This window comes from Rhinatrema bivittatum, unplaced genomic scaffold, assembly GCF_901001135.1.
Source record: "Rhinatrema bivittatum unplaced genomic scaffold, aRhiBiv1.1, whole genome shotgun sequence".
NCBI classification, from domain to species: domain Eukaryota; kingdom Metazoa; phylum Chordata; class Amphibia; order Gymnophiona; family Rhinatrematidae; genus Rhinatrema; species Rhinatrema bivittatum.
Window position 1 is genome coordinate 45190 of NW_021821193.1, and position 27803 is coordinate 72992.

At 45.1% G+C, this 27803-nt stretch overlaps 1 protein-coding gene across 2 annotated transcripts in view; it reads left to right on the plus strand.

Annotated features, from left to right (window-relative positions):
- LOC115082511 (ralBP1-associated Eps domain-containing protein 1-like) overlaps nucleotides 1-27803 on the plus strand; it is a 67082-nt gene that overhangs the window by 23714 nt on the left and 15565 nt on the right. Inside the window, exons 2-5 of one of the 2 annotated variants that reach the window (XM_029586739.1) lie at nucleotides 12389-12476; nucleotides 25123-25224; nucleotides 26772-26841; nucleotides 26961-27079. In XM_029586739.1, the coding sequence (XP_029442599.1) occupies nucleotides 12422-12476; nucleotides 25123-25224; nucleotides 26772-26841; nucleotides 26961-27079 (346 nt within the window). In that variant the 5' untranslated portion in view covers nucleotides 12389-12421. Of the gene's footprint in view, nucleotides 1-12388; nucleotides 12477-25122; nucleotides 25225-26768; nucleotides 26842-26960; nucleotides 27080-27803 lie in introns of both variants that reach the window. The other variant, XM_029586738.1, reaches the window with a different exon arrangement.

Below are 27803 nucleotides of genomic sequence, written 5' to 3' on the forward strand. Positions count from 1 at the left end.
AGGATCAACCCTGGTCCTTCTTTGTCACATGGCAACTGGTACATGTGGTGTCATTGACTTACCTGGACATGCAGGAATTTCAGTGGGATCAGCTCTATCAGCCATTAACCCATCAAGTATCTGTGCTGTCTGGGATGAGAGCATCCCTTAAAAACATAAGAAGTTGCCATACTGGATTAGACTGAGGGTCCATCAAACCCAACATCTTATTTCCAACAGTGACCAATCCAGGATACAAGTATCTGTGGTAAATACCCAAACAGTAAATAAACCCCATACTACTAATGTCAGTAATAAGCAGTGCCTACTCCCTAAGTTAATTTGATTAATAGCAGTTTATGGACTTCTCCTCAAGAAACTTGTCCAAATCTTTTTTTTTAAACCCAAATAAGCTAACTGCCTTAACCACATCATATGGCAATGAATTCCAGAGCTTAATTGTGTATTGAGTGAAATTGAATTTTTTCCTAGGACAAGCAATGGTAGTCCTCACATGTGGGGTGACACCATCCGATGGAGCCGGGCATGGAAAACTTCTGTCAAAGTTTCTAGAAGCTTTGACCAGCACACTGAGCATGCCCAGCATGCTCCTATCTGCATGTTCACGCCAGGTCCCTCTTCGGTCTCTTCTTTTCCGTGGTGCAGTTGCCTCACGGTCTGTGGAGCTCCTCAATTTCTTGTTTTTCTCGATTTTTTTTTGAGTGCCTTCCTGGATTCCCCGTCAGGTCCCCCTTCACTGTCGGTGCCTCCTTGGTATGGTAGGTTGTTTTCTTGCCTTTTTTTCCAACCTTGTGATCGATTCCCAACTTCTTGCCGCATGGTGACTGCAGGTCATCGACCACATGCTGGGTGTTTTTATGGCGTCGACTGGTTTTCATCAGTGCCCCCAATGCCCACAGACAATGTCCATCACGAGCCCACATGAGGTTTGCATCCTCTGCCTGGGAGCCTCGCAGGATGTCTATGGGTGCTGTCTGTGTAACCAGATGACACACAAAGGGCATCAGGCGTGCCTCAATAAGAGAGAGAAAAATTTTCTGAGCCCCAAAGTCTGCTCCCTCTACACATGCATCGGTCCCATCGACACCAAGAGATCGTGGGGAGCCGTCTGATACACTTCCCCTAGCAGTCCCTCTTGCCAGTACTTCCAAGGATCGAGGGGACAGAGATCGATCCTCAGTGATCTGCCCACTCTCCAGGACATCTGGATCATCAGCCTCCTCGGCACTGGGGAAAAAACGGGCTGAACACTGAAGGAGATCCCGCAAACATAGACACCGGTCACCATCAACAGTCTGTTCCAGTTCTGGAATGGCATCGACAGCTGAGCCGCCATCGAAGCAGCACTGGCCATTGGAGACCCCATCCTCCGATGCCCCCCAGTAGCCTTAGACATTCTCCACCGACCCGAGGAAGAACTGGTGATGCCTTGTCCCCCTCCCTCAGTCCTGGCCACTCTGGACTTTCAGGAGGAGTTGGACCACAGGGTGCAATCCGCAGTGCTCAAAGAGCTCCAAAGCATTGAGCTGCCGTTGCCTGAGCCTCCGCCATCAATGTTAGCACCATTGCTAGAGTGTCTGGAGGTCCTCTTGGGCACTCTTCCGACGCAGCTGGTGCCCGAGGGATTTTCGGTTCCCCAGCTGTCACCGATGCCCTCCACTTGAGCAATCCCTGTTCTCAGGTCCTCCAAGGAGGAAGATGCGGCCGGTACCTTAAATCCTCGCCCATGGTTCCCCAAGCCTTTGCCGGGTCCCTGAGGCCTACCTCGACCTCCGGTCCCCTCGATGCCAGGGGAACCAAAGCTACCTTTGGTGCCCTTGAGGCCTCCGAAGCCATCAGAGCCCAGGGTTGATACCCCTCACGGGCCTCGCCCACAGCATGCTGGTCCCAGTGAAGAAAAGGGGCCTTACAACCCTTGGGGTGATGACTCCACAGACTCGTCCTCGGACTATTCGGATGACCCTCTCTCAGAGCCTTCTCCACCAGAGAAATGGCGCCGATCGCCACCCAAGGACTTGTCCTTTGCAGGGTTTGTCAGGGCCATGGATGAAGCCATTTCTTTTCATCTGCTTTCGGAGGAGGATGCGCGACATAAGATGCTGGAAGTACTCTGGTTCTTCGAAGCTCCTAAGGAAATCATGGCAATCCCTATCCATGATATTTTTAAGGACCTCCTTTGCCGTATGTGGGAGCACCCCATCTCCATCTCCCCTGTAAACAGAACGCCACCTACTTGGTGCAACAGGCCTTGGGGTTCGAGAAACGTCACCTCCCATATCAGTCAGTGTTCGTGGAGTCCGCCTTGAAAAAGGTCCGGTGCTCCCGCACTCATGCCTTTGCCCCACCGGGCCGTGAGCACAGGGAACTTGATGCCCTAGGCAGAAAAGTCTTCCAGGGTGCTATGCTGGTGGCCCGCATTGCTGCCTACCAGCTTTATATGACCCAATATAACTGCAATCTCTGGAAACGGGTCCAAGACTTCGTAGAATGCCTGCCCCAACAGCAAGAGGCCCTCTCGGCCATTGCCCTGCTGGGTCTCGAAGTGGGGAAGCGCGAGGTGCAATCCACCTACAATGTCTTTGATACAGCAGCCCACGTAGCAGCAGTGGGCATTGGAGCCAGGAGAATGGCGTGGCTTCGGGCATCTGATCTCCAGCTGGAGGTGCAGGATATGCTGGCCGACCTCCCCTGCATAGGTGAAAACCTCTTTGGGAACAAGGTCCGGGATCTGGTAGCACAATTGAAGGACCATCATGATACCCTTCAACAGCTGTCTGCTAATGCCTCGACGCCCTCCTTCTGGCGGGCGCGGTGAAACCAGTCCCTCACCATCAACAGGCTCCCGGAAGCCCTTTTACCGACAGAGGAGGTATTATCCTCCAGCCTCCTGGGCTCATACGCCATGTACCAGCTCCAGGGACCGTTTTCACCAGCAGTAAGCGCCCAGACCCCAGCTGGCCCCCCAGCAAGCCCTGGCCACGGGCTTTTGACTGGCGGCGAGGGAGCGGAAGTCAGTTGACAGTACCCCTGGTGCTGGATCCCCCAGTGGGAAGCAAGCTTCTTGCTTTCACCCATCGCTGGGAAGAGATCACATCGGACCACTGGGTCCTTACCATTATTCACCAGGGGTCCCGTCTAAACTTCAGCCGGCTCCCGGAGACCTCTCCCCATGTCCATCGTGGGGTTTGTCCGCCCATCAGGCCATACTTCGGACAGAGCTCACCGCCCTCTTTCTGGAGGACGCGGTGGAACCAGTCCCTCACCATCAAAGGGCAAAGGGTTCCAAACGAGGTATTTCCTCATTCCAAAAAGGAATGGTGGATTGCACTCCATCCTCGACCTCAGGGTGTTGAACAAGTTTCTTGTAAGAGAAAAGTTCAAGATGGTCTCTCTGGGCACGCTGATCCCGCTCCTCAGAGGAGACTGGCTTTGCTCCCTCAATCTCAAGGAGGCTTGCGCACACATTGCAATCGTCCCCAACCACCGCAAGTACCTCCGCTTCGTGTTGGGGAAAGCACGTTACCAGTACCAAGTGCTGCCCTTTGGGCTTGCATTAGCCCCCCAAGTTTTTACCAAATGCTTAGCGGTGGTGGCCACCTACCTCATGTGTCACTCTGTGCACTTATTCCCCTACCTGGACGACTGGTTGGTCAAGAGCGACTCTTGTTCGGGAGCCTTGCATGCTCTGACCTTGATGGTGCAGATGCTGCAGATGGTGGGGTTCGTCATAAACTTACCCAAGTCTCATCTCTGTCTGTCTCCCCAGTTAAACTTCATAGGCGCCAGGTTGGACTCTGTGCAAGCAAATTCTTTCTTGCCCCGAGACCGGGCGATCACCCTTGCCTCGCTGGCCACCCTTGTCTGCAACATTTGGAGGGTGCCAGCTTACCTTCTGCTTCGCCTGCTGGGCCACGTAGCAGCCTCTGTCCATGTGACCCCTCTGGCTCACTTCTGCATGAGGAATGCTCAGTGGGCCCTACGATCCCAGTGGCAGCAGGCTTCCCAGGATCTCGAGGCACCCATCTTAGTCACGGACCCTCTGAGTATCCCTTTCCTAGTGGGAAGATCTTATCAAGTCTGGAAAGGGGTCTTCCCTTCCAGTCCTCTCCGCCTCAGGTGATTCTCACCACAGATACATCCCTTTAAGGCTGGGGAGCCCACTTGAATGATATCCACATGCAAGGCCTCTGGACTGCCTCCGAAGCCTACTGCCAGATCTACTACCTGGAGCTTCAGGCAATCCGATACGCCCTGTGGGCGTTCAGAGACCAGTTGTCGTCCAAGGAAGCCTTGATTCAGACAGATAACCAAGTTGCAATGTGGTATATCAACAAGCAGGGGGGCACGGGCTCATTCCTCCTCTGCCACGAGGTGGTGCAGGTGTGGAACTGGGCCCTTTCTCAGGGCATGTCGTGCCAAGTGACTTACCTGCTGGGCTATCTCAGCAGGCTGGCGGACTGCCTGAGCCATTTCTTCCAACCACACTAGTGGTCCCTCAACCCGGAGGTAGCAGCCGAACTCTTTAGCTGGTGGGGGTACGCCAGATGTAGATCTCTTCGCTTCCCCTCTCAACCACAAGGTGAGAAAGTTCTGCTCCCTGGTACCAGGGGATGGCCGCCTGGCCTGCAATGCCTTCTCCCTCCACTGGGGGAAGGGCCTGCTGTATGTGTGCTCCTCTCGAGAACTTTGCTGAAGCTTCAGCAGGACAGGGGGACCATGATACTGTGGCACCTTCATGGCCCTACAGGTTTGTTACCCCCTCCTGCGGGATCTGTCAGTGCGGGCGCCCATCCAGCTGGGGATGGCACCTGATCTCATCTCTCAAAATCATCTCTGCATCATCCCAACCTCCAGGCACTGGCACTCACAGCTTGGATGTTGAGCATGTAGCTCTCAAGCCCTTGGGGCTCTGGGACTGTCTCTCCCAGGTCCTGGTAGCGTCTCGAAAGCCTTCCACCAGGAAGTCCTACAGCTTGAAGTGGAAAAGGTTCTCCATTTGGTGTTTGGGTCATGATTTGGACCTTTTCTCATGCCCCCTTCCCCGGCTGATGGGACTGTCTCTGGCATCTGTCTGAGTCTGGCCTTCAGTTCTGTCAGGGAGCATCTCAGCATAGTTAGCACGTACTATTGAGGTGTCGCTGGCATGCCCGTTTTGGTCCAGCCCTTGGTGGGCTACTTCCTGCAATGCCTCCTCCACCTGAAACCCATCTGTGGCCTCTGGTTGTGTCCTGGGAGCTCAACGAGGTCATGGTACAGGTCGTGTCCTTGTACGAGGTCGAGACGCTCCTTTTGAACTGCTGCAGTCCTGCAACCTGAAGTTCCTTACCTGGAAAGTCATATTCCTGATGGCGATCACTTTGGCTCATAGAGTCAGCGAGCTTCAGGCGCTGGTCACGTACGCACCATACACGAAGTTCTTCCACGATTGTGTGGTCCTACTTACGCATATGTTTCTGCCCAAGGTTGTGACTGATTTCCATCTCAATCAGTCCATCATTTATTTATTTGTTTATTTAAAGTTTTTCTATACCGGCATTATATGGTATATATATAAAATATATATGGTATATATATTTTATATATATACCATATATATAAAATATATATGGTATATATATTTTATATATATACCATATATATAAAATATATATGGTATATATATTTTATATATATACCATATATACCATATATATATATAAAATATATATGGTATATATATTTTATATATATACCATATATATAAAATATATACATTTTATATATATGGTAGTCCTCAAGAATCCCGCCCACCCCCCCCCCCCATGGGGTGGGGTTCACCTTTGGTTTGTTATATTTTTTCACTCGTATTTTTTCTGTTACAAGCCTGAAGAGGGACCTCACATGGGCGCACGGATAGCAGCATGCTGGGCATGCTCAATGTACTGGTCAAAGCTTCTAGAAACTTTGACAAAAGTGTTCCATGCCCGGCTCCATCAGATGATGTGACCCCACCTGTGAGGACTAACATTCTGCTGTCCTAGGAGAACACCCTCAATTTCTTTTAAATGCGCTGTTTGCTAACTTCATGGAATGTTCCCTAGTCCTTGTATTATCTAAAAGAATAAGTAATCAAGTTACATTCACCCATTCTAATTCTCTCATAATTTTATAGACCTCTATCATATTCCCCCTAACCCATCTTTTCTCCAAGCTAAACAGTCCTAACCTCTTTAGCTTTTCCTCATAGAGGAGCCATTCCATCACCTTTATCATTTTGGTCGCCCTTCTCTGAACCTTTTCCAGTGCAAATATTTTTTTTTTAAGATGCGGTTACTGGAATTGCACACTGTACTTGAGGTTCGGTCTCACCATGGAGCGATATAGAGGTACTATGACATTCTCTGTTTTATTCATTGTTCCTTTCCTAATAATTCCTAACATTCTATTTGTTTTTTGTTTTTTTTTAAACCACTGCAGCACAATGAGCCAATGATTTCGTTGTATTGTCCACTATGATGTCCACATTTTTTTCCTGAGTTGTAATTCCTAATATGGAACCTTACATCATGTAACTACAATGTGCTTTACGTTTCCCTATATGCATCACTTTGAACTTGTACATATTAAATTTTGTCTGCCATTTGAATGCCCAATCTTCCAGTCTCGCAAGGTCCTCATGCATTTTTCACAATCTGCTTGTGATTTAACAACTCTAAATGATTGTCATCAGCAAATTTGATCACTTCACTCTCATTCCCCTTACCAGATCATTTATAAATATATTAAAAAGCACCAGTCTAAGTACAGATCCCTGAGCACTATTTACCTTTCTCCACTGAGAAAACTGACCATTTAATCCTACTCTGTTTCTGATCTTTTAGCCAGTTTGCAATCCATAAAAGAACATTGCCTCTTATTGTATGACTTTTTAATTTTTGTAGGAGTCTCTCATGGGAGACTGTCAAATGCCTACTGAAAATCCAAATACACTAAATCTATTGGCTCACCTGTATCGACATGTTTATTAACCCCTTCAAAAAAATATAGCAGATTTGTTAGGCAAGACTTCCCTTTAGTAAATCCATGCTGGCTATGTCTATAAGTTCTGTGACTATATTCATTAGAATATTTTCTAGGATTTTTCCCAGCGCTGAAGACATGCTCACCAGTCTATAGTTTCCCAGATCACCTGGAGCCCTTTTTAAATGTCTGGCTTCCCTTACCTCAGTGGTGAAGGAAACCAGAAATTCTGCAGGTGGGGGTGTCACTATGCATCCCACTCTTCAAGTGAGTCTTCCTACTGACACCTCCACCAAGGGGTGGGGAACTCGCACTGGTTTGACATGGATCCAAGAATTGTGGTCCCAGTAGAGGGTCAGCTGGAGCTGTGAGCCATGCCCTATGCTCTGAGGGCTTTTTCTCACCTTCTCTCATGAAAGAGAATATTAATCCAGATGGACAATCAAGTGGCCATATTCTACATACATAGAGGTACAGGCTCTTATGTCCTTTGCCAAGAGACCATCTGAATTTGGTAATGGGTAGGGCATCCAATGCCCATCTAGGCAACCTACCTTTCTGGAATCCAGAAAACGTTGGTGGACAGCCTCAGTAGTGTGTTCCCTTGAACTAAAAATAGCAGATTAATTGTTCGATTGCTGGAGAATGCTATTGAATGACCTGTTTACCTCCAGATGTCAACAGGAAGGTCAAGAAGGTTTGATGTATGCATCCCAACAGCTACATATCAGCTCCTGATCCTTTTCTGTTTGTGTGCCCACTGACTCTCTTATCTCCAAGACTGTCCAGGTCCTTTGGGACAAAGCAAGGATAATCGTTATAACATCTGCCTGACTTCAACAAGTGTGGTATCTACATCTTGTCTGTCGGTCAGTTCAGTCTCTGGTTTCATTGGAGATCTCTCTGACACTTATAACTCAGCAAGACAGCAGAGTCTGTTTTCTGAACCTGCCATCACTAACACTCATGATGGTAGATGTTGAGCATGCAGTAGTCTTCTCCTTAAAACCTTCTGAAGGAGATGAAGGGCATACTGATTTTGGATAGAAAGCCTTCAGCAAGAAGATCCTTTAATTTCAAGTGGAAGAGGTTCTCGACTTTGTGTGGGGTCAGCCATCTGGATCCCATCTTCTGTGGTCCAAGGGACTTGCTTCAGTGTGTATTCTTCTCTCATCTTCAGGCCTCAGCACCTTTTTGGTCAAAGATCATCTCGGCATCATTGTGGAGTATCACCATCAGGTGGAAAGTGTTCTAATCTCTCTCTCCATCCTTTGGTATCAAAGTTCATGAAAGGACTGTGGCATTCCAGACCTCCAGTTAGTAAACTTCCAGAATCTTGCAACCTCAGTGTCCTAGCTCAACTCATGACACCTCCTTTTGAACCTTGAGTTGATGGACTTGGAAGTTTCTTACTCTTTCTTTTGCACAAAGAGTAAGTGAACTGCATGCTCTGGTTTCATATTCACCATACCTGAAACATTTACACAATGCAGTAGTTCTGTGGACCCACCCAAGTTACTCTGAAAGTGCTATCTGCATTCCATATTATTAATAAAGCTATTGTGCTTCCTACATTATTTTCAAGACCTCAAGCACACAAAGGAGAACAAAATCTGTATTCCTTAAACTGTAAGAGAGCTCTTGCATATTAGCTCAAGAGAACTCAACCTCACTGTCAAGGTTCTCAACCGTTCATGATGTCCTTTAATCCCAATAGATTGAGAAGGGCAGTTGTCAAATGGTTTTTGTCCAGTTAGCTTAGCAGACTGTATTGCACACTGTTATACATTACCTGGGTTGCAGATTACACACACTGTAATCAATTGAGCATTGAAACTTTAGTGGTTCATCTCAGGGCCACTTCTGAGGAAGGCCACATGCAAACTGCTACTTAGTCATCATGTCCCTCTGTTTGGACAATGTCCTGAGGATATGGTATCTTTGAATAAGCTATTTGCAGTCTCTTCAGTAATCCACTCTCCACCTGGTAGGACTGGGTTGTCTTTATATAAGTGCTTCTGCAGTGCAACCCTCAGCTTGGGACTCCCCCATGCGTACTGGTTGATTCATGCTTATTTGTTGAATGAGAAAAGTTTACATACCTATAGACGGTGAATTAGCCATTCTTAATACCCACCCACCTATCTGTGGAAGAGACAGCGGGGCTCGTGAGACAAAAGGCACGTGTGGGAACCTCTGTGCATACTAGTAGAGTCTTTACTGAGCTCTGAAAGCTGGGTTTATATCAGTACTGTCAAATGACATCATCCATGTATAACAGCTAATTCATCCTGTTGTCTACGAAGAATCTGACTTTTTATTCCCATTCCTATCCCCTCACCAGTTACCAGTTCACTCAGCATAAACTTGTAATTTTATATCATGCACAATATTCTTAAGTTTATAAAACATGTAAATTTATAGTAACCCTATACACAATTCATGTAACTAAGTTCACTAGTGCAAATAAGTTAGCACTCCATAATGTTTTCTTCTTTCCATTTTTGCTTGCACCATTTACAAGTTCTGAATTATGCATATTGATAGTCTTTCTCTTCAGTTTCTGTTTTCTCTATTATGCTATATTCCGTAGCATGGTCAGAACTTAAATCCATGTTGTCTGACCCAGCAAAATTCTTCAAAATTGCCAGAAAATCTCTAGAATTGCTTAAAGTATATTCTCTTCAGCTGTCCTTTTCTTATTGTAGTTGTGGTTTCTTTTGCCTCTGTTTATGTCCACTCCCACCTTTCCTTATATCTCATACTCTCCCCCTGGCTTCATCTTACTATGTTCAGTTCTGGGGACAGGAATAATTTCTCTTATTTTTGTTGCTTAAAGAATTTTCTCTCCCAGATGATTTTGAGAGTTCAGAGGGGGAGGAGAATTCAGATAGTCAGAGAGCCATAGTGTGCCTATGGCCAATATGGCCTCAGCCATAGGTGCTGCAACCTGAAAAGTGATATAGTGCCACAGGTATATCATCAAGAGCAGTGCAGCCCTGCTGGAATTGCCAGCATGGCTGGCAGGGCCTTAGGAGGAGGAGCAGGAATATGGTCTGCCCTGCAGGAAGGAGCACAAGGCCAGAGCTGGGTCAGACCCCCATGACTCAAAGTAATTCTGTCAGCTGTAAGGGCTGATGATGGAGAGTGCTGCTGCTTCAAGAGGGGTGAAAAGTAAGTGAGAGAGAGGAGGCGTGTGTGTGAGAGCGAGTGTCCGTGTGCCAGGATATGAGGAGAGAATGTGTGTGAGAGAGAGAGAGAGCACACTTGTGTATGTGCTCAACAGTCTTTCTGCCTCTCTGCCTGCTAATCCATGACAATCTCAAGGCTTCTAGAAATCAAAAGATCCCAGGAATGGACAGTGGGGGAGGTTTTTTAAAACTGAGGTGTCTGTTTTGAAGGATTTTTTTTGGTGTTTGGAAAATGTTTATATGAGTTTTTAATATTTGATGATTGTTAGCTGTTTTGAATTATTTGTTTTATTGGTATGCTTTTACTAATTTTATAGTTTTATGTGGAATGGTAATGTTTCTATTTTTCCATTATTGCATTGTATAGTGCATACAGACTTTGGCTTGTTTCAATTTCCATTTCAGTTTGTCTGCACATTTCTGTTTATGCTTTATAGTCTCTGTATTCTGTTTTTGAGGGCCTGTCTGTGTTCTGCATGTGTGACTGAGATGAGGTATTCCATTAGGGATTTATAGCAGCCTTGCTTGTTCTGTTTTCCTAATAGGGGCAATATTGGTGTTTTAGGGCCAGTGTAATGTTTGCCGTGTTGCCTTTTCTTAGAGTTGCTGTTTGAGTGCCGACAGTGCTGTTTTGATATGGAGGGTTTATTATGTTGTAATTCTGATTTTTGTGATTTTGAGGACCAAGCCCATGCCCAAGATATTATAGTAGGCCTAATACCATATGGGTATCTTTTGCTTTTTTTGGCAGGGTTTTCTGTTTGGCACCACAGCAGTGCATGTAAATATATTTTACCTCAGAAGGTACTTTGAATATCCTTTTTCATGTAAAATCTGTTATAAATGCATAATTTTTAATTGCGTAAGAGGAGGGCATGAAAGGGGTGAGGGTGCAAGGCAGTAAGGTTTACCTAGGTTGCCTAATATCCTTGCAGCAGCCTTGGGCTGTACCAGCATTTAACAGTCTCTCACCTCGTGATGTCATGTGTTGTGTAATCAGTGAGGGCGCAGTTTTTTACTTGGCCATGGGTACCAAATTGTCTGACTACAGCTCTGCAGATAATACACTACTGAGGCAGTTTATATGTGAGCATGAATCATATTTCTGCTAATAATTATGATTGCAAAGCAGTATACAGTAACCATGAGCTTGAGTAACATAGACCGTGTCACTTATTGTTATTTTTTCCTATCTATCTTGCAGTAGGAAAGTACACACTAATTTTTTCCATCTTTACTTTTTATTTTTTGGAGATTTTGGTTTTGAGGGTGCTTTTCCCTTTTTGAGAAATGGTGCGCACTATTTGCAGATAGGGCACCCTATTTCCAAAAACACAAAAAATCAACAATATTTTTCTTTTCTTTTTTTTTTAATTATTCAGTTTGTTTGAAATGAAACAAAAATGGGCATATTCGACTTGTTTTACATTTTCATTTCAAACAAATGCACATCCCTTTCCTGCAATCCTTTAACATATCAGGAGAGAAGGCTTAGATATAGCACCCTCTAGTTTGTGTGCTTGGCTTACTGACGCTTGCCTGACTGATAATATTGAAAGGTTTCCTGTTTAAAATTTACCTGTTAGGGACCTGAGTCACCTGTGCAATTGTGCTGGGGGAGATAATGAAGAAGAAAATAGAGGAAATCTTAAAAATAAACTCCCTGTAAAGCATTATAAAATACCACATTATCTTCCCTTTTACTTTGAAAAATATTATTTGTACTTTGTTTTCTCTCTATCAGTGTGTGCTCAACAGTTTATACTTATCCTACACAGTGAAAACTCTTGGTGCCAGAATAGATTTAGATTGACAGCCTTCTGTGGGTTTTGATTTTTATTTTGATAGCAGGGGGGTTTGAATGTTTGGGGAGGAGATGCTCTGCTCAGTAGCTACATTAAAGGTTTGATGCCATCTAAAATTAGAATAATTTCTTTCCTTGAGCTTTTTTCCTCCTGAGGAAGTGTAGTAAGCAGGTGGTTACTTCAACACCAAACTGGAGTAATACCACATTATTGCACATATCACTTTCCAGACTAGATCCCTAACTTTCCAACAGTGATTTCAGGATATCCAAACAGGAGTATTTAAAAAAGATATCTTCTCTTTGCAGTTGTAATTTAATATAACTTTAATGGCAGAATATAGTCACTAAGGTTAAACATTAAAGAATGACAGATTAGCCTTGTTCTTTGCAGGATACTGCTATTGTGCATCCCGTTCCCATACGCATGACTCCAAGTAAAATACACATGCAGGAAATGGAACTTAAAAGAACTGGAAGTGGTAAGTTTTTTGTTTGTATGTCTGTTTTCCCTAATTTTACTTAACTGCAATGCCTTATCACATGACATTAAAGAATGAATTTGGTGTCCATCCACTTACCACCAACTTACATATAAATACTTTTGGGGATTTCCCCTAAGAATCCTGGTTTTTAACCAGACACAATATGAAAAGAAAATTTTACTTAATTGTAATGTTTGTTTTCTGGCTACCATCTCAGTAGTACACATGAGTCATGTAACTCGTGTGTGACTCCGTTAAGGATACTTATCCTCCGAGAAATGAAATTATTTTCCTTATACATTTTCATTTGTATAGATTTTGCCTGCATTCCAAAGGATAAAAATTCTTGTGAGATCGTGTCTCTTCCCACTACCTAATAACTTTTCTGTTTGATGTCAACACGGAATTTGAAAAATATTAATTTATTTGATATTTTTATACTGCCAATACCGTAGGCCTGAAGTCTTGAATGGAAAAACATATATCATAAATTCACATCAAACACAAACTTTAGCAATATCAAAAACAAATCCACAGATCACACTATTGTAAACAATAAGCTGAGCAGCCCATGCTCATAAAGAATAAGCTAGATGAAACAGATGAGTTTTTAACAACCCTTTGAAAGTTTTTATACAATCTTCTATGCATAGTTCAAAAGAAAGAGAATCCTCATGGGGAGGCATGATGATTCTGACTGAGATATATATTTTTTCGATCCACGCATATATGCAGATCTTGTATCCTGGAAAGTAAACTGGACTAGTTCTGGGTGGAACAACTTATTTATTCCATTAGCAGCAGAATTCAAGTGCATGACTGATTTATCCTACTTCTGTGCTAGAAAATGTATCCTAGATCTAGGGAGCAGAATTGACTGGTATAATTTTCAGGACCTAAAAATGATTAGCAAAAATGTTTATATAGTCTTAAAAATGAAATTATTTGGGTAAGAAATCACTGTAAAGGTGCTACATTTATTCAGCTTCTTGAGAAAACATTACTTCCCTGTTTACTTTCTAAGCCTCCTTCCTCTGTCTAAAAAATGAATATTGATGCCATTTTCTATTATCCTATATGTGGTTATAAAAATTATAACACACACATAGAATAAGGCAGAGCCTATCCAGTTTGTCTTAACTACTTAAGACAAACTGGATCTATCACATGCCAAAGTAGGATGACAAAAGTGGCAAACTGCCTGGAAAATATTTTATAACTTAATCCCACATTAGAAAAGAACTGTGGTTGTAGGTAGAAATACTCTGTTTGCCCTTCCAACTATCCATACCTCTGGCAAACATTTAAATGTATTAAACATGGATTGCATTTCTTGTTTGCATAAACAGTAAAACAGGTCTGCTCACAGATGGAACTTTCTTCAATTTATAGTCCCTTCATTTTGGTGGACTATAAATTGAATCTTAGATTGGAACAGTGCTGCTTTCAGCTTCTAATAAACTTAAAATTTGCAATGTGTAGGAGATCAAATTTTGCTAAAGAAAAAGGTTTAACCACAGCTGGGAATTTAGAAAATATTGATTTCACTCAAGAAGAAAATCATAAAACCAATTATTTGAGAGCTAAGATCATGACCTGCAGACTTAGTTCTACCCCAACAGTATCTCTTCTCTGTAAATTCTGTCCCTCTTGCTCAGTGTTTGTGTGGGGGTTTTTTGTTTTAATCATGAGCAGGGAAAAGAAGCAGGAGTTGCAGTAGCAATGTTGGCTAAAGCATAGGTGAGGAAGAGCTGTTGTGGGTACTGTCTGGCAGAGAAAAGGGACCCTCCGTTTCCCTTCTGTAATCCTGTCTTTCTCCCTAGCTACAACCACCATCTGTCTGTAGAAATATTTAAACCGAGTTGAGCTTTGGTTGAGGAAAACTTTTTCTTTTTTTTCAAAACTGAGTCATCTGGACCCTACTTGAGCTAGCAGCTACAGGAGGTTTTTATTTTTTTACCCTCTAGCTTGGGAGTTCTCAGCTCTGAAAAGTAGATTTGACATGAACCTAGACCTACAAAAAGATGAGGGGCATCACTGGTGAAAGAGGCAGGAATCGAGAGTACACCTGCAGGAAAGAGTGATTGTAATTGGTGGAAGAAGGTGGAGCCCCATTCCCTGTTTTGTTATATTGGGACCTGTAAAACTGCTGTGTTCTGCCCGAAAGCTTATCTTGCAAGTGAAAGTTAGGGAGGGAAGCTCCTGCCTAGCATGGAATCCAGTAAAATAGGGAGAGCTACATCTGTTTCACATTTGGCTTCATATACTAACTAGAATAAATGTCCCCCAACCCCTATCCATAAAGCTTTAACCTGCATGGAAACTATCCTCAACTCCTAATGCCTACATGCCAGGTTATCCTGTTCCGTGGAATGATTTGTTCTAGTGTCATAAGAACATAAGAATTGCCATGTTGGGTTAGACTAAGGTCCATCAACAGTGGCCCATCCAAGTCACAAGTATCTGGCAGATCCCGTAAAGTAGATCTAATTCCTGTTGTTCACTCACAGGGATAGTATTAGCTCTCTTTAGTCCACCTTGCTAATAATGTATTAAGGACTTTCTTTTTTCCAGAAACTTGCCCAAACCTCTCTTAAATTCCACTATGCTAGTCGCCTTGATCACATCCTATGGCAACAGATTGCACAGCTTGATAGTGCGCTGAGTGAAAAAAATACTTTCTACAAATTGTTTTGAATCTGGTTGTTTCATGGCCTCTTGTTTTAATATTATTTGAAAAGGGTAAATAATCTTTATTTACCCATTTCATCACACTAATAATTTTATAAACTTTTATCATGTCCCCTCTTAGCTGTTTCTTTTCCAAGCTGAAGAACCCTAGCCCCATGTAGCTTCTCATGGGAGAGGTGTTCCATCTCCTTTATAATGTTTGTTGCACTTCTGTGCACCTTTTCTAGTTCTACAATGTCTTTCTTAAGAAGGGCAACCAGAACTGTAGCGTTAAAAAAAATGTTTTGTGGGTAACTGTAAAAAACATAGACCAGAATATTTACGAATGTCTAATGTATACTATATCAGCTTTAATAAGTGCATTTAGCAGTGTGTATATAGATACATCTCTGCTAATTGCATTGGACAAAAACAGCAGTTCCTCCAAGTTTCACTCTTTTTTTTTTCCGTTGAAGTTTTGTATAAATTAACTACTTACTATATTTATGCTACTACTAGCTGTACCCGGCCAAGTGTTGTTGTGGCTCAGTCTGGTTTAATTTCACAATGCGCATTAGCTCTTCTCCGGCCGTCCGAACTCCCTCCCCCCCTTCCCCTGGCGGTGGACGGACTGGCTCGGCGACTCTTTTACCCTTTCCTCCTCCTGTGTGTAACTGTCCGGCAATCCCTACTCCCTCCCCCCCTTCCCCGGCGGTGGATGGACTGGCTCGGCAACTTTTACCCTTTCCTCCTCCTGTGTGTCCCTATTCCCTCCCCCCTTCCCCAGCGGCGGAGGAACGGGCTGAGCCGTTTCTCGGAGCTCGTTGCCGTGGCTCAGTCTGGTTTAATTTCACAATGCGCATTAGCTCTACTCCGGCCATCCCAACTCCCTTCCCCCCATCCCCGTTGGTGGACGGACTGGCTCGGTGACTCTTCTACCCTTTCCTCCTCCTGTGTGTAACTGTCCGGCAGTCCCTACTCCCTCCCCCTTCCCCAGCAGCGGAGGAACAGGTTGAGCCGTTTCTCAGAGTGGCGACTCGTCTGCCCTTTCCTCCTCCCCTCTGTGACACCCAGCACGTAGCGCAGAGCTGTATGGTCCGCGCATGTGGGGTAGAGCAGCTCTCTACTGCGCATTTGCAGTCCGGTCAAAGCCCATTTCTATTGTAGATAGCGTGTGTTGCTTTTACGTCCAACAGATGGCGCTGTTTTTGCAAAAAAAAAATCATGTTTTCCTAGCGTGTAGCAGATGGACTCAAAACAAATGGGTATAGTGTGCTCGTGCTAGCAGTTGGAGACGAATTTGACGTCAGCATGGGTACGTATACCCCTGCAGGAAGTGCAGCCATTCAGTAATTTCCGTCTCCAAAGCAGTTTGGAGCTACCTCACGCTCGCTGAGCGTGTTTCCAAATTCTAACGACTAAATTCCTAGAAGAAACCTATTGAAGCAAGCCCCGCACTCCTGTGGTGATACCTGGAGGTTTCTCACCCAGTTGAGTTTCCCGAGCTGACTTCCGTGGTCCCTCGGAAGCGAGAGCCTCGGTCCGGTGGCCGGTTCGCGGCAGGGACCTAGCCCCCGAGTGAGAAGGGCTCGGGCGCGGCTTGGCCCCCGAGCGAGACTAGTTCGGGCGCGGCCTGGAGGCAGCCTCGGTCCCGGCGTGGACTTGGCCTCCGAGCAAGACAAGTTCGGGAGCGGCCTAGAGGCAGCGGGCGCAGTTCCTTATGAGCGGCGGTTGAAGGTACTCTCCCCCTGCAGCCGGAGACCGCCCGGGTCACAGCCAGGAAGCGCCGAAGACAAGGTAAGGCGTATATCTTTACTTGGTCTCCGAGGAAGTGTGGACTAACTGGGCCTGCCTACGAGGCAGGACACCAAGGAGGTCGCCATTTTGCCTGCCTACTGACCTTCGCCGATAGTTGCTAAGCTTAGCGCACGCGATAGGCGCACGTTGTTAGCGCACGTTGTTAGCGCACACGATAGGCGCACGTTGTTAGCGCACGCGATAGGCGCACGTTGTTAGCGCACGCGATAGGCGCACGTTGTGAGCGCACGCGATAGGCGCACGTTCGCACATTGAAAGCCGCCCGCGTATAGGCGCACATTTATAAGACGCCCGCGTATAGGCGCACGTTTATAAGACGCCCGCGTATAGGCGCACGTGTATCTGCGCACATTTCTAAGATGCCATTCATAGGCGCATGCTGTTAAGCGCTCTTGTTAGGCGCACTTTATTGGGCGACACCGAATTTCAGGCAAATGGAGCATAAGAGAGCCCATGCGGCCGCAGAGCCGGCACCTCCAGAATCTGGCATGAAAGCTCTAAGCCTCTGCTCAGCATGCAACCTCAGAGCCACACAGAGCGAGGAAGCAGACTCACTATGTGCCCAATGTGAGGAGGCCATGGGAGTCCCAGGACAGGATCAGCCCCAGCCCAGCGGTTCCTCAGGGAGCACACCGGACTTAGCAGGCCGCGGGGAGCAACCAGGGAACCCGAGAGACCTGGTGCCCCTACGGCCAGATCTGGCTTCGCTTTCCTGGGTGGAATTATTCAAAGGGATTCACGCCTTTGTCCAGATGCAGTCTGCTCCTCGAATGGGTCTTTCTGTCCCGGTTGATCCGGTCCCTGGACCCTCGAGACCTAGGCGCAGCCACTCACCACCCGACAGCCCCGCTTATGGGGATTCGGATTGCTCCCAGGAAAGTGAGGAGCCCCCTGAGGAGGGTGAACTTCCCTCTGAGAGCCATATCGGACCATGAGGCGCTTCTTTCGGAAAGAGGATCTTTCAGGCCTGGTCTCGCAATGCCTATCGGAACTGGCCATTCCGGGCCAGGATACCCTAAACTGAACCCCCTGTTAGAGGGCCTGCGCCAACCGGCTCATCATTTTCCCCTATTACAGGCAGCACAGCAGCTAATCGATCTGGAATGGAAGGCACCGGAGGCCTCATTTAAAGGGGGTCGGGCCTTGGCAGGCATGTACCCTCTGGATCCGGCGTCCAAGGAGCTGCTGGCGTGTCCCAAGATAGACGCCATAGTTAACGCAATAGTGAAGCACACCACCATTCCGGTGGAGGGGGGAGCGGCCCTCAAGGATTCGCATGACCGATGCATGGACACCATTCTGAAACAAGCTTTTGAGGTAGCAGCCATGTCCCTACGAATCGCGACCTGCTGCACCGTGGTGACGCGCTCCTGTCTATCACAGGCGAGAAACAACACCCAGGGAGCAGACATGGAATCAGCTCTCGCATTTCTCACTGACGCAGCCTCCGACTTCGTCCGTATGGCAGCCAAGGGAGTATCCTCTTCAGTGGCAGCCAGGAGACAGCTTTGGCTATGTAATTGGGCGGCCGACTCGTCCTCCAAGACACGACTCACAAGAATGCCCTTTAAGGGTTCCTTACTGTTCGGCAGCGATCTCGAGAACTGGGCTACTAAATGGGGGGCCTCCCCATTACCCCGTCTACCAGAAGACAGGGCAAGGAGGACCAGCGTTCTTTTTCTAGACCATCTATTTATTTATTTATTTCGGATTTTTATATACCGACATTCTCAATACTAGTATCGAATCAGGTCAGTTTACATAGAACAAAACTGTCGCAATAAAGGCATTACATTAAACAGCGTTTCTTTACTATCTATATCTAGAGGTAGAAATTCGCAGCGCTTCAACCCTTACAGGACTAGCTATCGAGCACCTCGTCCCCAGGCCAGGAACCAGTCCTTTCGGACTAAGCACAACAAGAAGAGAACCGGCTCGGGTTCTGGCCCCGGCTGCACCCCACAATGACAATCAGCCGACCCATCCGGGGGTAGCAGCCATAGGGGGCAGGCTAACCCTCTTCTATCGCAGGTGAGTCGAGATTACTTCAGACCAGTGAGTCCTCGCCATCATCCGAGAAGGATATTACCTGGATTTCTTTCGGCTTCTGCCGAACAAGTTTGTGGAATCTCCTTGTTCACCGCTCAAGGCAGCGGCACTAGAAGTGACCTTACAGAGGCTCCTGGCCCTAAAAGCCATAATCCCAGTACCTGCGGGAGAGATGAATTCTGGGCGTTATTCCATTTATTTCATAGTACCCAAGAAGTAGGGCACTTTCAGGCCCGTCCTGGATCTCAAGTCAGTCAACAGACACCTACGGGTCCCCAGCTTTCGCATGGAAACTCTACGGTCGGTCAAGAATTCAGTACAGCCAGGGGAGTTTCTCACCTCCCTAGATCTGTCGGAAGCCTACCTGCATATCCCAATCCATCGGGATCACCAGCGCTATTTACGCTTCAAAGTCCTGAATCAGCACTTCCAGTTCCGAGCTTTACCCTTCGGGTTAGCCACCGCGCCGCGGATCTTTACCAAGGTAATAGTAGTAGTGGCGGCGGCACTCAGGAAGGAAGGAATTCTCGTCCATCCCTACCTGGACGATTGGCTAATCAGGGCAAAGTCACCAGAGGAGAGCCACCGGGCAACCAACAGAGTTATAGCTCTTCTGGAAAGCCTTGGATGGGTAGTCAACATAAACAAGAGCTCCCTACAGCCATCCCAGTCGCTGGAATACCTAGGGGTCCAATTCGACACCCGAGAAGACAAGGTCAGCCTGACCTCCAAGAGAAAGTCAAAACTCCAGAGTCATCTGCAGGCCCTGCTGAGCGCCAGCCGGCCCACAGCTCGAGATTACCTACAGGTCTTCTGCCTCATGGCGTCCACTCTGGAGGTGGTGCCATGGGTGCAGGCTCATATGCGACTGTTGCAACGCGCCCTTCTATCTCGATGGAGCCCACGATCACAGAACTACACCGTACGCCTACCTCTACTGGCCAGAGTGCGGTATCAGCTATGGTGGTGGTTGCAGCCCGGCCACATGAGCCGGGGGTCAAGAATGTCCTCCCCAACCTGGATTCTGCTCACCACAGATGCCAGCCTGAACGGATGGGGAGCACACTGCGAGGAACTCACCGCCCAAGGGCGTTGGACCAGGGAAGAGTCGAGGTGGAACATCAACCGACTAGAGGCACGGGCAGTCAGGCTAGCGTGCCTGCGATTTGCTCACAGACTTCGCGACAGAGCGGTCAGAGTGATGTCAGACAATGCCACCACGGTGGCATACATCAATCGTCAGGGCGGAACCAGAAGCCGACAAGTGTCCCTGGAAATAACTCCCCTGATGATTTGGGCGGAAGCAAATCTCCAGGACATCTCCGCCGTCCACATTGCCGGGAAGGACAACACGATGGCGGACTTCCTCAGCAGAGAAAGCCTAAACCCGGGGGAGTGGCAGCTGTCACCCACAGCCTTTCAGATAATTGTGGATCACTGGAGGACGCCAGCCATGGACCTCTTAGCGGACAGGTCCAACGCTCAAGTACCCAGATATTTCAGCCGCAGGCGGGATCCTCGGGCTCAGGGGATCAATGCCCTGGGTCAGCCGTGGCCTCAGGGGATCCTGCTATACGCCTTTCCTCCATGGCCCCTGCTGGGCGCCATCTTACACAGGATTCAGCGACACAGAGGCCTAGTTCTAGTGGCCCCGGACTGGCCAAGAAGACCCTGGTACGCGGACATGAGAAGACTACTGGCAGGGAAACCTCTACCTCTGCCTCCCTACAGGGACCTGCTGCGGCAAGGTCCCATCCTCCACGAGGATCCAGCTCAATTCTCTCTTACGGTCTGGCCATTGAGAGGGCTCGACTGAAGAAAAGGGGATACTTGGAGCCGGTTATAGATACACTCCTCCGAGCACGCAAGTTCTCCACATCCCTAACATATATCAGGATCTGGAGAGTTTTTGAAGCCTGGTGCGACTCACGGCACCAACACGCATGCCGCTAAGATTCCTATCATTTTGGACTTCCTACAAGATGGACTTCAGAAGGGTCTGTCCCTCAGCTCCATCAAGGTTCAGGTAGCAGCGCTGTCTTGCTACGGTCCCAGGAGTGACGGCACCACCATTGCCAAACACCCAGACGTCTCACGTTTCCTGAAAGGAGTCAAACACATTCGCCCGCCACTGAAGTGGCCAGTGCCCTTGTGGAATCTCAACCTAGTATTGGAATTTTTGGCGGGATCAGCCTTCAGGCCCCTTCGAGGCCTGTCCCTCCGTTTGTTAACCTTGAAGATGGTGTTCTTGCTGGCTGTGTATTCAGCACACCGCATCTCAGAGCTACAAGCACTATCCTGTCGTGATCCATTTCTCAGAATCACTCCAGAGGCTATCCATCTTCGCACAGTGCCATCCTTTTTACCCAAGGTGGTCTCACACTTTCACCTCAACCAAACCATATCCTTGCCTACCACGGAAGGTTTGAAGAAGTCTGAGGAAGGTCGAATGCTATGCCATCTCGACATCGGCAGACTGCTGCCAGATACCTGGAAATGTCAGAAGCAGTATGAAAGACGGACCTCCTGTTCATCCTGCACAGCGGGAAGAAGCTAGGGGAAGCGGCCTCACGGCCAACCATCGCCGGCTGGATTAAAGAAGTTATCAAGGCAGCCTACATAGAGGCGGGAAAACCACCGCCTCTACAGGTCAAAGTTCATTCTACCAGAGCACAATCGGCCTCTTGGGCAGAAGCTAAGCTGCTGTCACCTGCAGAGATATGTAAAGCGGCGACGTGGTCCTCCCTCCATACCTTCTCCAGATTCTACCGTCTGGACGTCCAGGCCAGGGAGGACACTGCATTTGCGAGGGCAATCCTAAACGGCCCTCGGGCAGCCTCCCGCCCAGTCCGGGAGTAGCTTTTGTACATCCCATTTGTTTTGAGTCCATCTGCTACACGCTAGGAAATGTAGAGATTACTTACCTGATAATCTCGTTTTCCTTAGTGTATGCAGATGGACTCAGCATCCCGGCATACATGGGGATTCACCGACTCACGGTAAGCCATGTTTTCTTATAATAGGCCATCCACCCTGCCGGGTGTCGACGCCTTCCGGTTGAGAACACTGGCGGTCTCCAGCTACTATCAATCGGTCAGGGTAATCCTGTTCATTTCATTGATCGGTCAGCTACAGCTTTTGCAAGGAAGATTACTGAATGGCTGCACTTCCTGCAGGGGTATATGTACCCGTGCTGATGTCAGATCCATCTCCAACTGCTAGCACGAGCACACTATACCCATTTGTTTTGAGTCCATCTGCATACACTAAGGAAAACAAGATTATCAGGTAAGTAATCTCTATATTTTACCTGTCACAGGTGTGACATCTATATAATATAGGTATATAAATACACGTGCGTATTCGAATGCAATGTTGTGTCAAAATTTCAAAGCAATCGGTGAAGAACTTTCAGAGATTTAAGATTTGGAACAAATGAACATTTACATTTTTATTTATATAGATTAATTTCAGGAGTATACATTTTCAAAACCTATTTCCAGCTTTTTAATCACTAAATCCTTGCAAACTTTTTTTACTCTCCATTTTTCTTCCTTTATTTGATTTTTTTTTTTTTTAAACAAAATTTTGACGTGTTTGAGGTTTTTTTTACCTGGCAGTTTCCTCTTTTTACTTTGTGTTCAGTTAGAAATCAGGGCTGGAATTCGGCACCTTGAGCCTTCATCCTTATTTTATATCTCTACACCTCCTTAGCATACTTTAGTCCATTATAGTGACTGGAAGGGGGATAAGTAAATCTACAGCTGTAACACTAAATTTTCAAAAGGGAAACTTTGATAAAATGAGGAAAATAGAAAAAAACTGAAAGATGCAGGCAAAATGAATACCAGCATGGTTAAAAGGTGAGGTGCAAGAGGCTATTTTAACAAAAAAAAAATCCTCCAAAAATTGGAAGGAGGATCCATCTGAAGAAAATAGGAAAAACCATAAGCATTGTCAAGTTGAGTGTAAAACATTAATAAGTCAGGTGAAGAGAAAATTTGAAATGAAGTTGGCTGAAGAGGCAAAAACTCATAATAAAAACTTTTTAAAATATATCCAAAGCAAGAAACCTGTGAGGGAGTTGGTTGGACTGTTAGATGACCGAGGAGTTAAAGGGGCTCTTAGGGAAGATAAGACCACTGCAGAAAGACTAAATGAATTCTTCGCTTCCATGTTTACTAATGAGGATGTTGAGGAGATACCAGTTCCGGAGATGGTTTTCAAGGGTGATGAGTCAGATGAACTGAACCAAATCACTGTGAACCTGGAAGATGAAGTAGGCCAGATTGTCAAACTAAAGGGTAGCAAATCAACTGGACCGAATGGTATGCATCCTAGGGTACTGAAGGAATCCAAATAATGAAATTTCTGATCTATTAGTTAAAATTTGTAGACTATCATTAAAATCACCCATTGTACCTGAAGACGGGAGGGTGGCCAATGTAACCCCAATATTTAAAAAGGACTCCAGAGGCAAACCAGGAAACTATAGATCAGTCAGCCTGAATTCAGTGCTGGGAAAAATAGTGGAAACTATTCTAAAGATCAAAATCACAGAGCATATAGAAAAACATGGTTTAATGGAACACAGTCAACATGGATTTACACAAGGGAAGTCTTGCCTAACAAATCTGCTTCATTTTTTTGAAGGGGTTAATAAACGTGGATAAAGGTGAACCGGTAGACGGAGTGTATTTTGATTTTTAGAAGGCGTTTGACAAAGTCCCTCATGAGAGGCTTCTAAGAAAACTAAAATGTCATGGGATAGAAGGCAATGTGCTTTCGTGGATTACAACCTGATTAAAAGACAGGAAACAGAGAATAGGATTAAATGGTCAATTTTCTCAGTGGAAAAGGGTAAACAGTGGAGTGCCTCAGGGATTTGTACTTGGATCGATGTTTTTCAATATTTTATTTATTTATTTATCGAGTTTTATATAAGAACATAAGAAAATGCCATACTGGGTCAGACCAAGGGTTCATCAAGCCCAGCATCCCTTTTCCAACAGTGGCCAATCCAGGTCATAAGAACCTGGCAAGTACCCAAAAACTAAGTCTATTCCATGTAACCATTGCTAATGGCAGTGGCTATTCTCTAAGTGAACTTAATAGCAGGTAATGGACTTCTCCTCCAAGAACTCAACCAATCCTTTTTTAAACACCGCTGTACTAACTGCACTAACCACATCCTCTGGCAACAAATTCCAGAGTTTAATTGTGCGTTGAGTAAAAAAGAACTTTCTCTGATTAGTTTTAAATGTGCCCCATGCTAACTTCATGGAGTGCCCCCTAGTCTTTCTACTATCCGAAAGAGTAAATAACCGATTCACATCTATCCGTTCTAGACCTCTCATAATTTTAAACATCTCTATCATATCCCCCCCCCCAGCCATCTCTTCTCCAAGCTGAAACGTCCTAACCTCTTTAGTTTTTCCTCATAGGGGAGCTGTTCCATTCCCCTTATCATTTTGGTAGCCCTTCTCTGTACCTTCTCCATCGCAATTATATCTTTTTTGAGATGCAGCGACCAGAATTGTACACAGTATTCAAGGTGCGGTCTCACCATGGAGCGATACAGAGGCATTATGACATTTTCCGTTTTATTCACCATTCCCTTTCTAATAATTCCCAACATTCTGTTTGCTTTTTTGACTGCCGCAACACACTGATCCAACGATTTCAATGAGTTATCACTATGACATCTAGATCTCTTTCTTGGGTTGTAGCACCTAATATGGAATCCAACATTGGGTAATTATAGCATGGGTTATTTTTCCCTATATGCATCACCTTGCCCTTATCCACATTAAATTTAATCTGCCATTTGGATGCCCAATTTTCCAGACTCACAAGGTCTTCCTGCAATTTACCACAATCTGCTTGTGATTTAACTACTCTGAATAATTTTGTGTCATCTGCAAATTTGATTATCTCACTCGTCGTATTTCTTTCCAGATCATTTATAAATATATTGAAAAGTAAGGGTCCCAATACAGATCCCTGAGGCACTCCACTCTCCACTCCCTTCCACTGAGAAATATAATATATATGCTGCCCATGTACTTTACATTTTGTTAAAATATTTATTTATCTCTTTTTTCAGATCCCACTAATCCCACTAGCCCTTTACTTGTAAAGCCTCCCGAGCTTTCAGAAGAAAATAAGTTGCCTTCATCTGTGAAATTTGTAGCTGGAAACACAGCTGGTAAGTATTAAAAATAAAATAGAAAAACAAAAGGAAGACTGTCTTTAATATCGTCATTTAAAATAAAGCAGGTGTCAGAGTATTAGTCCTCTTAAGACAAGTAGGTTTTTCATGTCATGCAAGTGGGTCATATAATAATGCATGTTGCTTAGCAGAATGACATTACAGAGCTTTATGGAAGTCTATTGGTGGTGTCAGCAGTTTGCCTTTGCTCCTTTGGGCTCTCAGCAGGAAAAATCAGCTACACAGACCCACCCTTTTCCTTGTTAAGTTGAAGCTTAACTCATAAAATAACCGAGGAGACTTGTGCAGAACAACTGCGCAGGAACTCCTGAGCATGCTCAGAAAGACTTCTGGACCTTCTGAGCTCAAAGAGCATGTTCCACATTAGCATCATCAAATGATGATACTCAGTTGTATGGCTGATTTGTCCAGCTGTTAACAGAGAAGACTGGCAAATGAGATCTGAGAGAAGCTGTAGAGCTGCTGCAGCACGGGAAGTCCTACGATTATACAGAAAAATCTTCTAATCTTTTCCATCCAAACTCTCTCTTCTGTACTGAGTTTGTCTTGATTAAATTGTAAGCTCTGTAGAGGAAGGACTGTCTTTTATGTGTGTTTGTGCAGTTCTGCATATTTCTAGTAGTGCCACAGAAATTAGTAGTCATCTTGTTTTCCTGTAGTTTCCTTTTAGTATCTTCTGTGTAAAATGTTATAATGTAATCTTCAGAATGAGCTTGCAGTATTTTCTGGTCAAAACTGCATCTTTTTAAGCTTGCTTTTCCTGATAATTAGATTTTTCCCACTTAATTTTCTTTAGCCCATCTAATGATTTTCCTATTCTTTATATACATTTTGTAAAGTTCCCTATGTAGGGTGCTGTATGAGAAATGAAGTAATTTCTAAATTTGGGAAAACCAAATTTTAAGTTGCTTTTATTTAAACAAGGCCCTCTTGTTCAATTAAACAGTAGAATTTTATGTAGCAAACCAGAAGGCCATTGACTTATGATTCAATTGATATTGCTTTTTATATAAATTCATTTTATCATTTTTTCTTATATAGAATTAAAGATCAGCAAATTGTGGATAATATCTTTTTACTGGATCAGCTCAATGCATTAGTAACTACCTTCCAAGGGCCATGCCCCTTTCCTCAAATAAGTTCATTGATCAGAGCAATGAGCACAACCTTTGAAAGCTAATCACAAATATATTAATCCAATAAAAAGGTGTCACCCACAGTTTGTTGATCATGAATTTTGCCTAGCTAAGTGGACTAACAGTAATCACTACTGTTTTGGTTTTTTTTTTTTCATGGTAAATTAGGTGTTGTATGCTACATTTCTCTGATTATACAGGCTCGGATATAGATAAGTTATCCACAAAAAAATGTATTTTTCCTTGTCTTATTTTTGAATTGAGATTGATTAATTAAATATTGCTGAAGTGTCCTCTCCACTCCTTGTTAATACACAGTATAATTGAAGCCGAGTGATTTGTGAATGGGCAAAGACAGTTAATTGTACATTTTCTCTTTTCTAGCAGATGGCTATAGTAGTTCAGACTCATTTACTTCAGACCCTGAGCAGATTGGAAATAATGTGACCCGGCAAAGGTCAGTAATCAATATTGAAGATGCTTAACATCAGTTTCAATGAAAGCTAAAACCTAACTCATTTATATAAACAATATATTACAAATGTCGTCATCTCGTACAACAAAACTGTTTTGCAGGTCACATTCAGGAACCTCTCCTGATACCACTGCACCACCACCACCCCCTCCCAGACCTCATGCTTCACATTCTCGATCATCATCTTTAGATATGAACAGGACTTTTGCTGTCACTACAGGTTGGTAGATAACAGAAAAGATAAAACTTCATGTTTTTATATTCTGCTAGCCCTGAAGATTTTATTCCTGTACAATGAATTGGATATACCTACAGAGAAGAAAATATATAAAAAGATTATACCAAGTATGTATGGGTTTTTTGGGAGGGTTTTTTTGGCCTGGTAGTTCCTCTCTTAGCTGTTTAGCTCAATCAGATCCAATGCTAGCATTTTGGCATAATGAGCCTTCCTCTAAACTACCCAGGGATTTCTCCTCTATTTTAATAAATCCTAACTCCCACAGATCATAGTCTGGTCATTGTAGCAATGAGCCCTGAGGCTGGGAGCCATGTAGTAGGGCTCTTTGTGGAACTTTGTAGCATGGGCTCTAAATTTATGCACCAAGTATCTCCTTTACGATGACCATGACTCTGCAGCATCCCCAGCTGACCTAGCATGCAGAAGGCCCAATCTGGGAATCAAACCAGAGACCCTCTACATGGTAGTGCAGGCACTGGGCCATGAGGCCATCCACACTGTTTTTTTAATGTATTTGTAAAAAATAGATTGAATTAATGTGTTTTTTAATGTATTCAGAAAATTCTTCGGGCAGGCCTTCGTCGGGCCCGACGAAGACAATTCCTTGCCCTGAAAAATAAAGCCCTAGAGATTGGGGCGACTTTTTATTTGAAATTTCCTTCAAAGTGCTATAGTAACTTTCAGGGCAAAAAATTCATATTCTCTG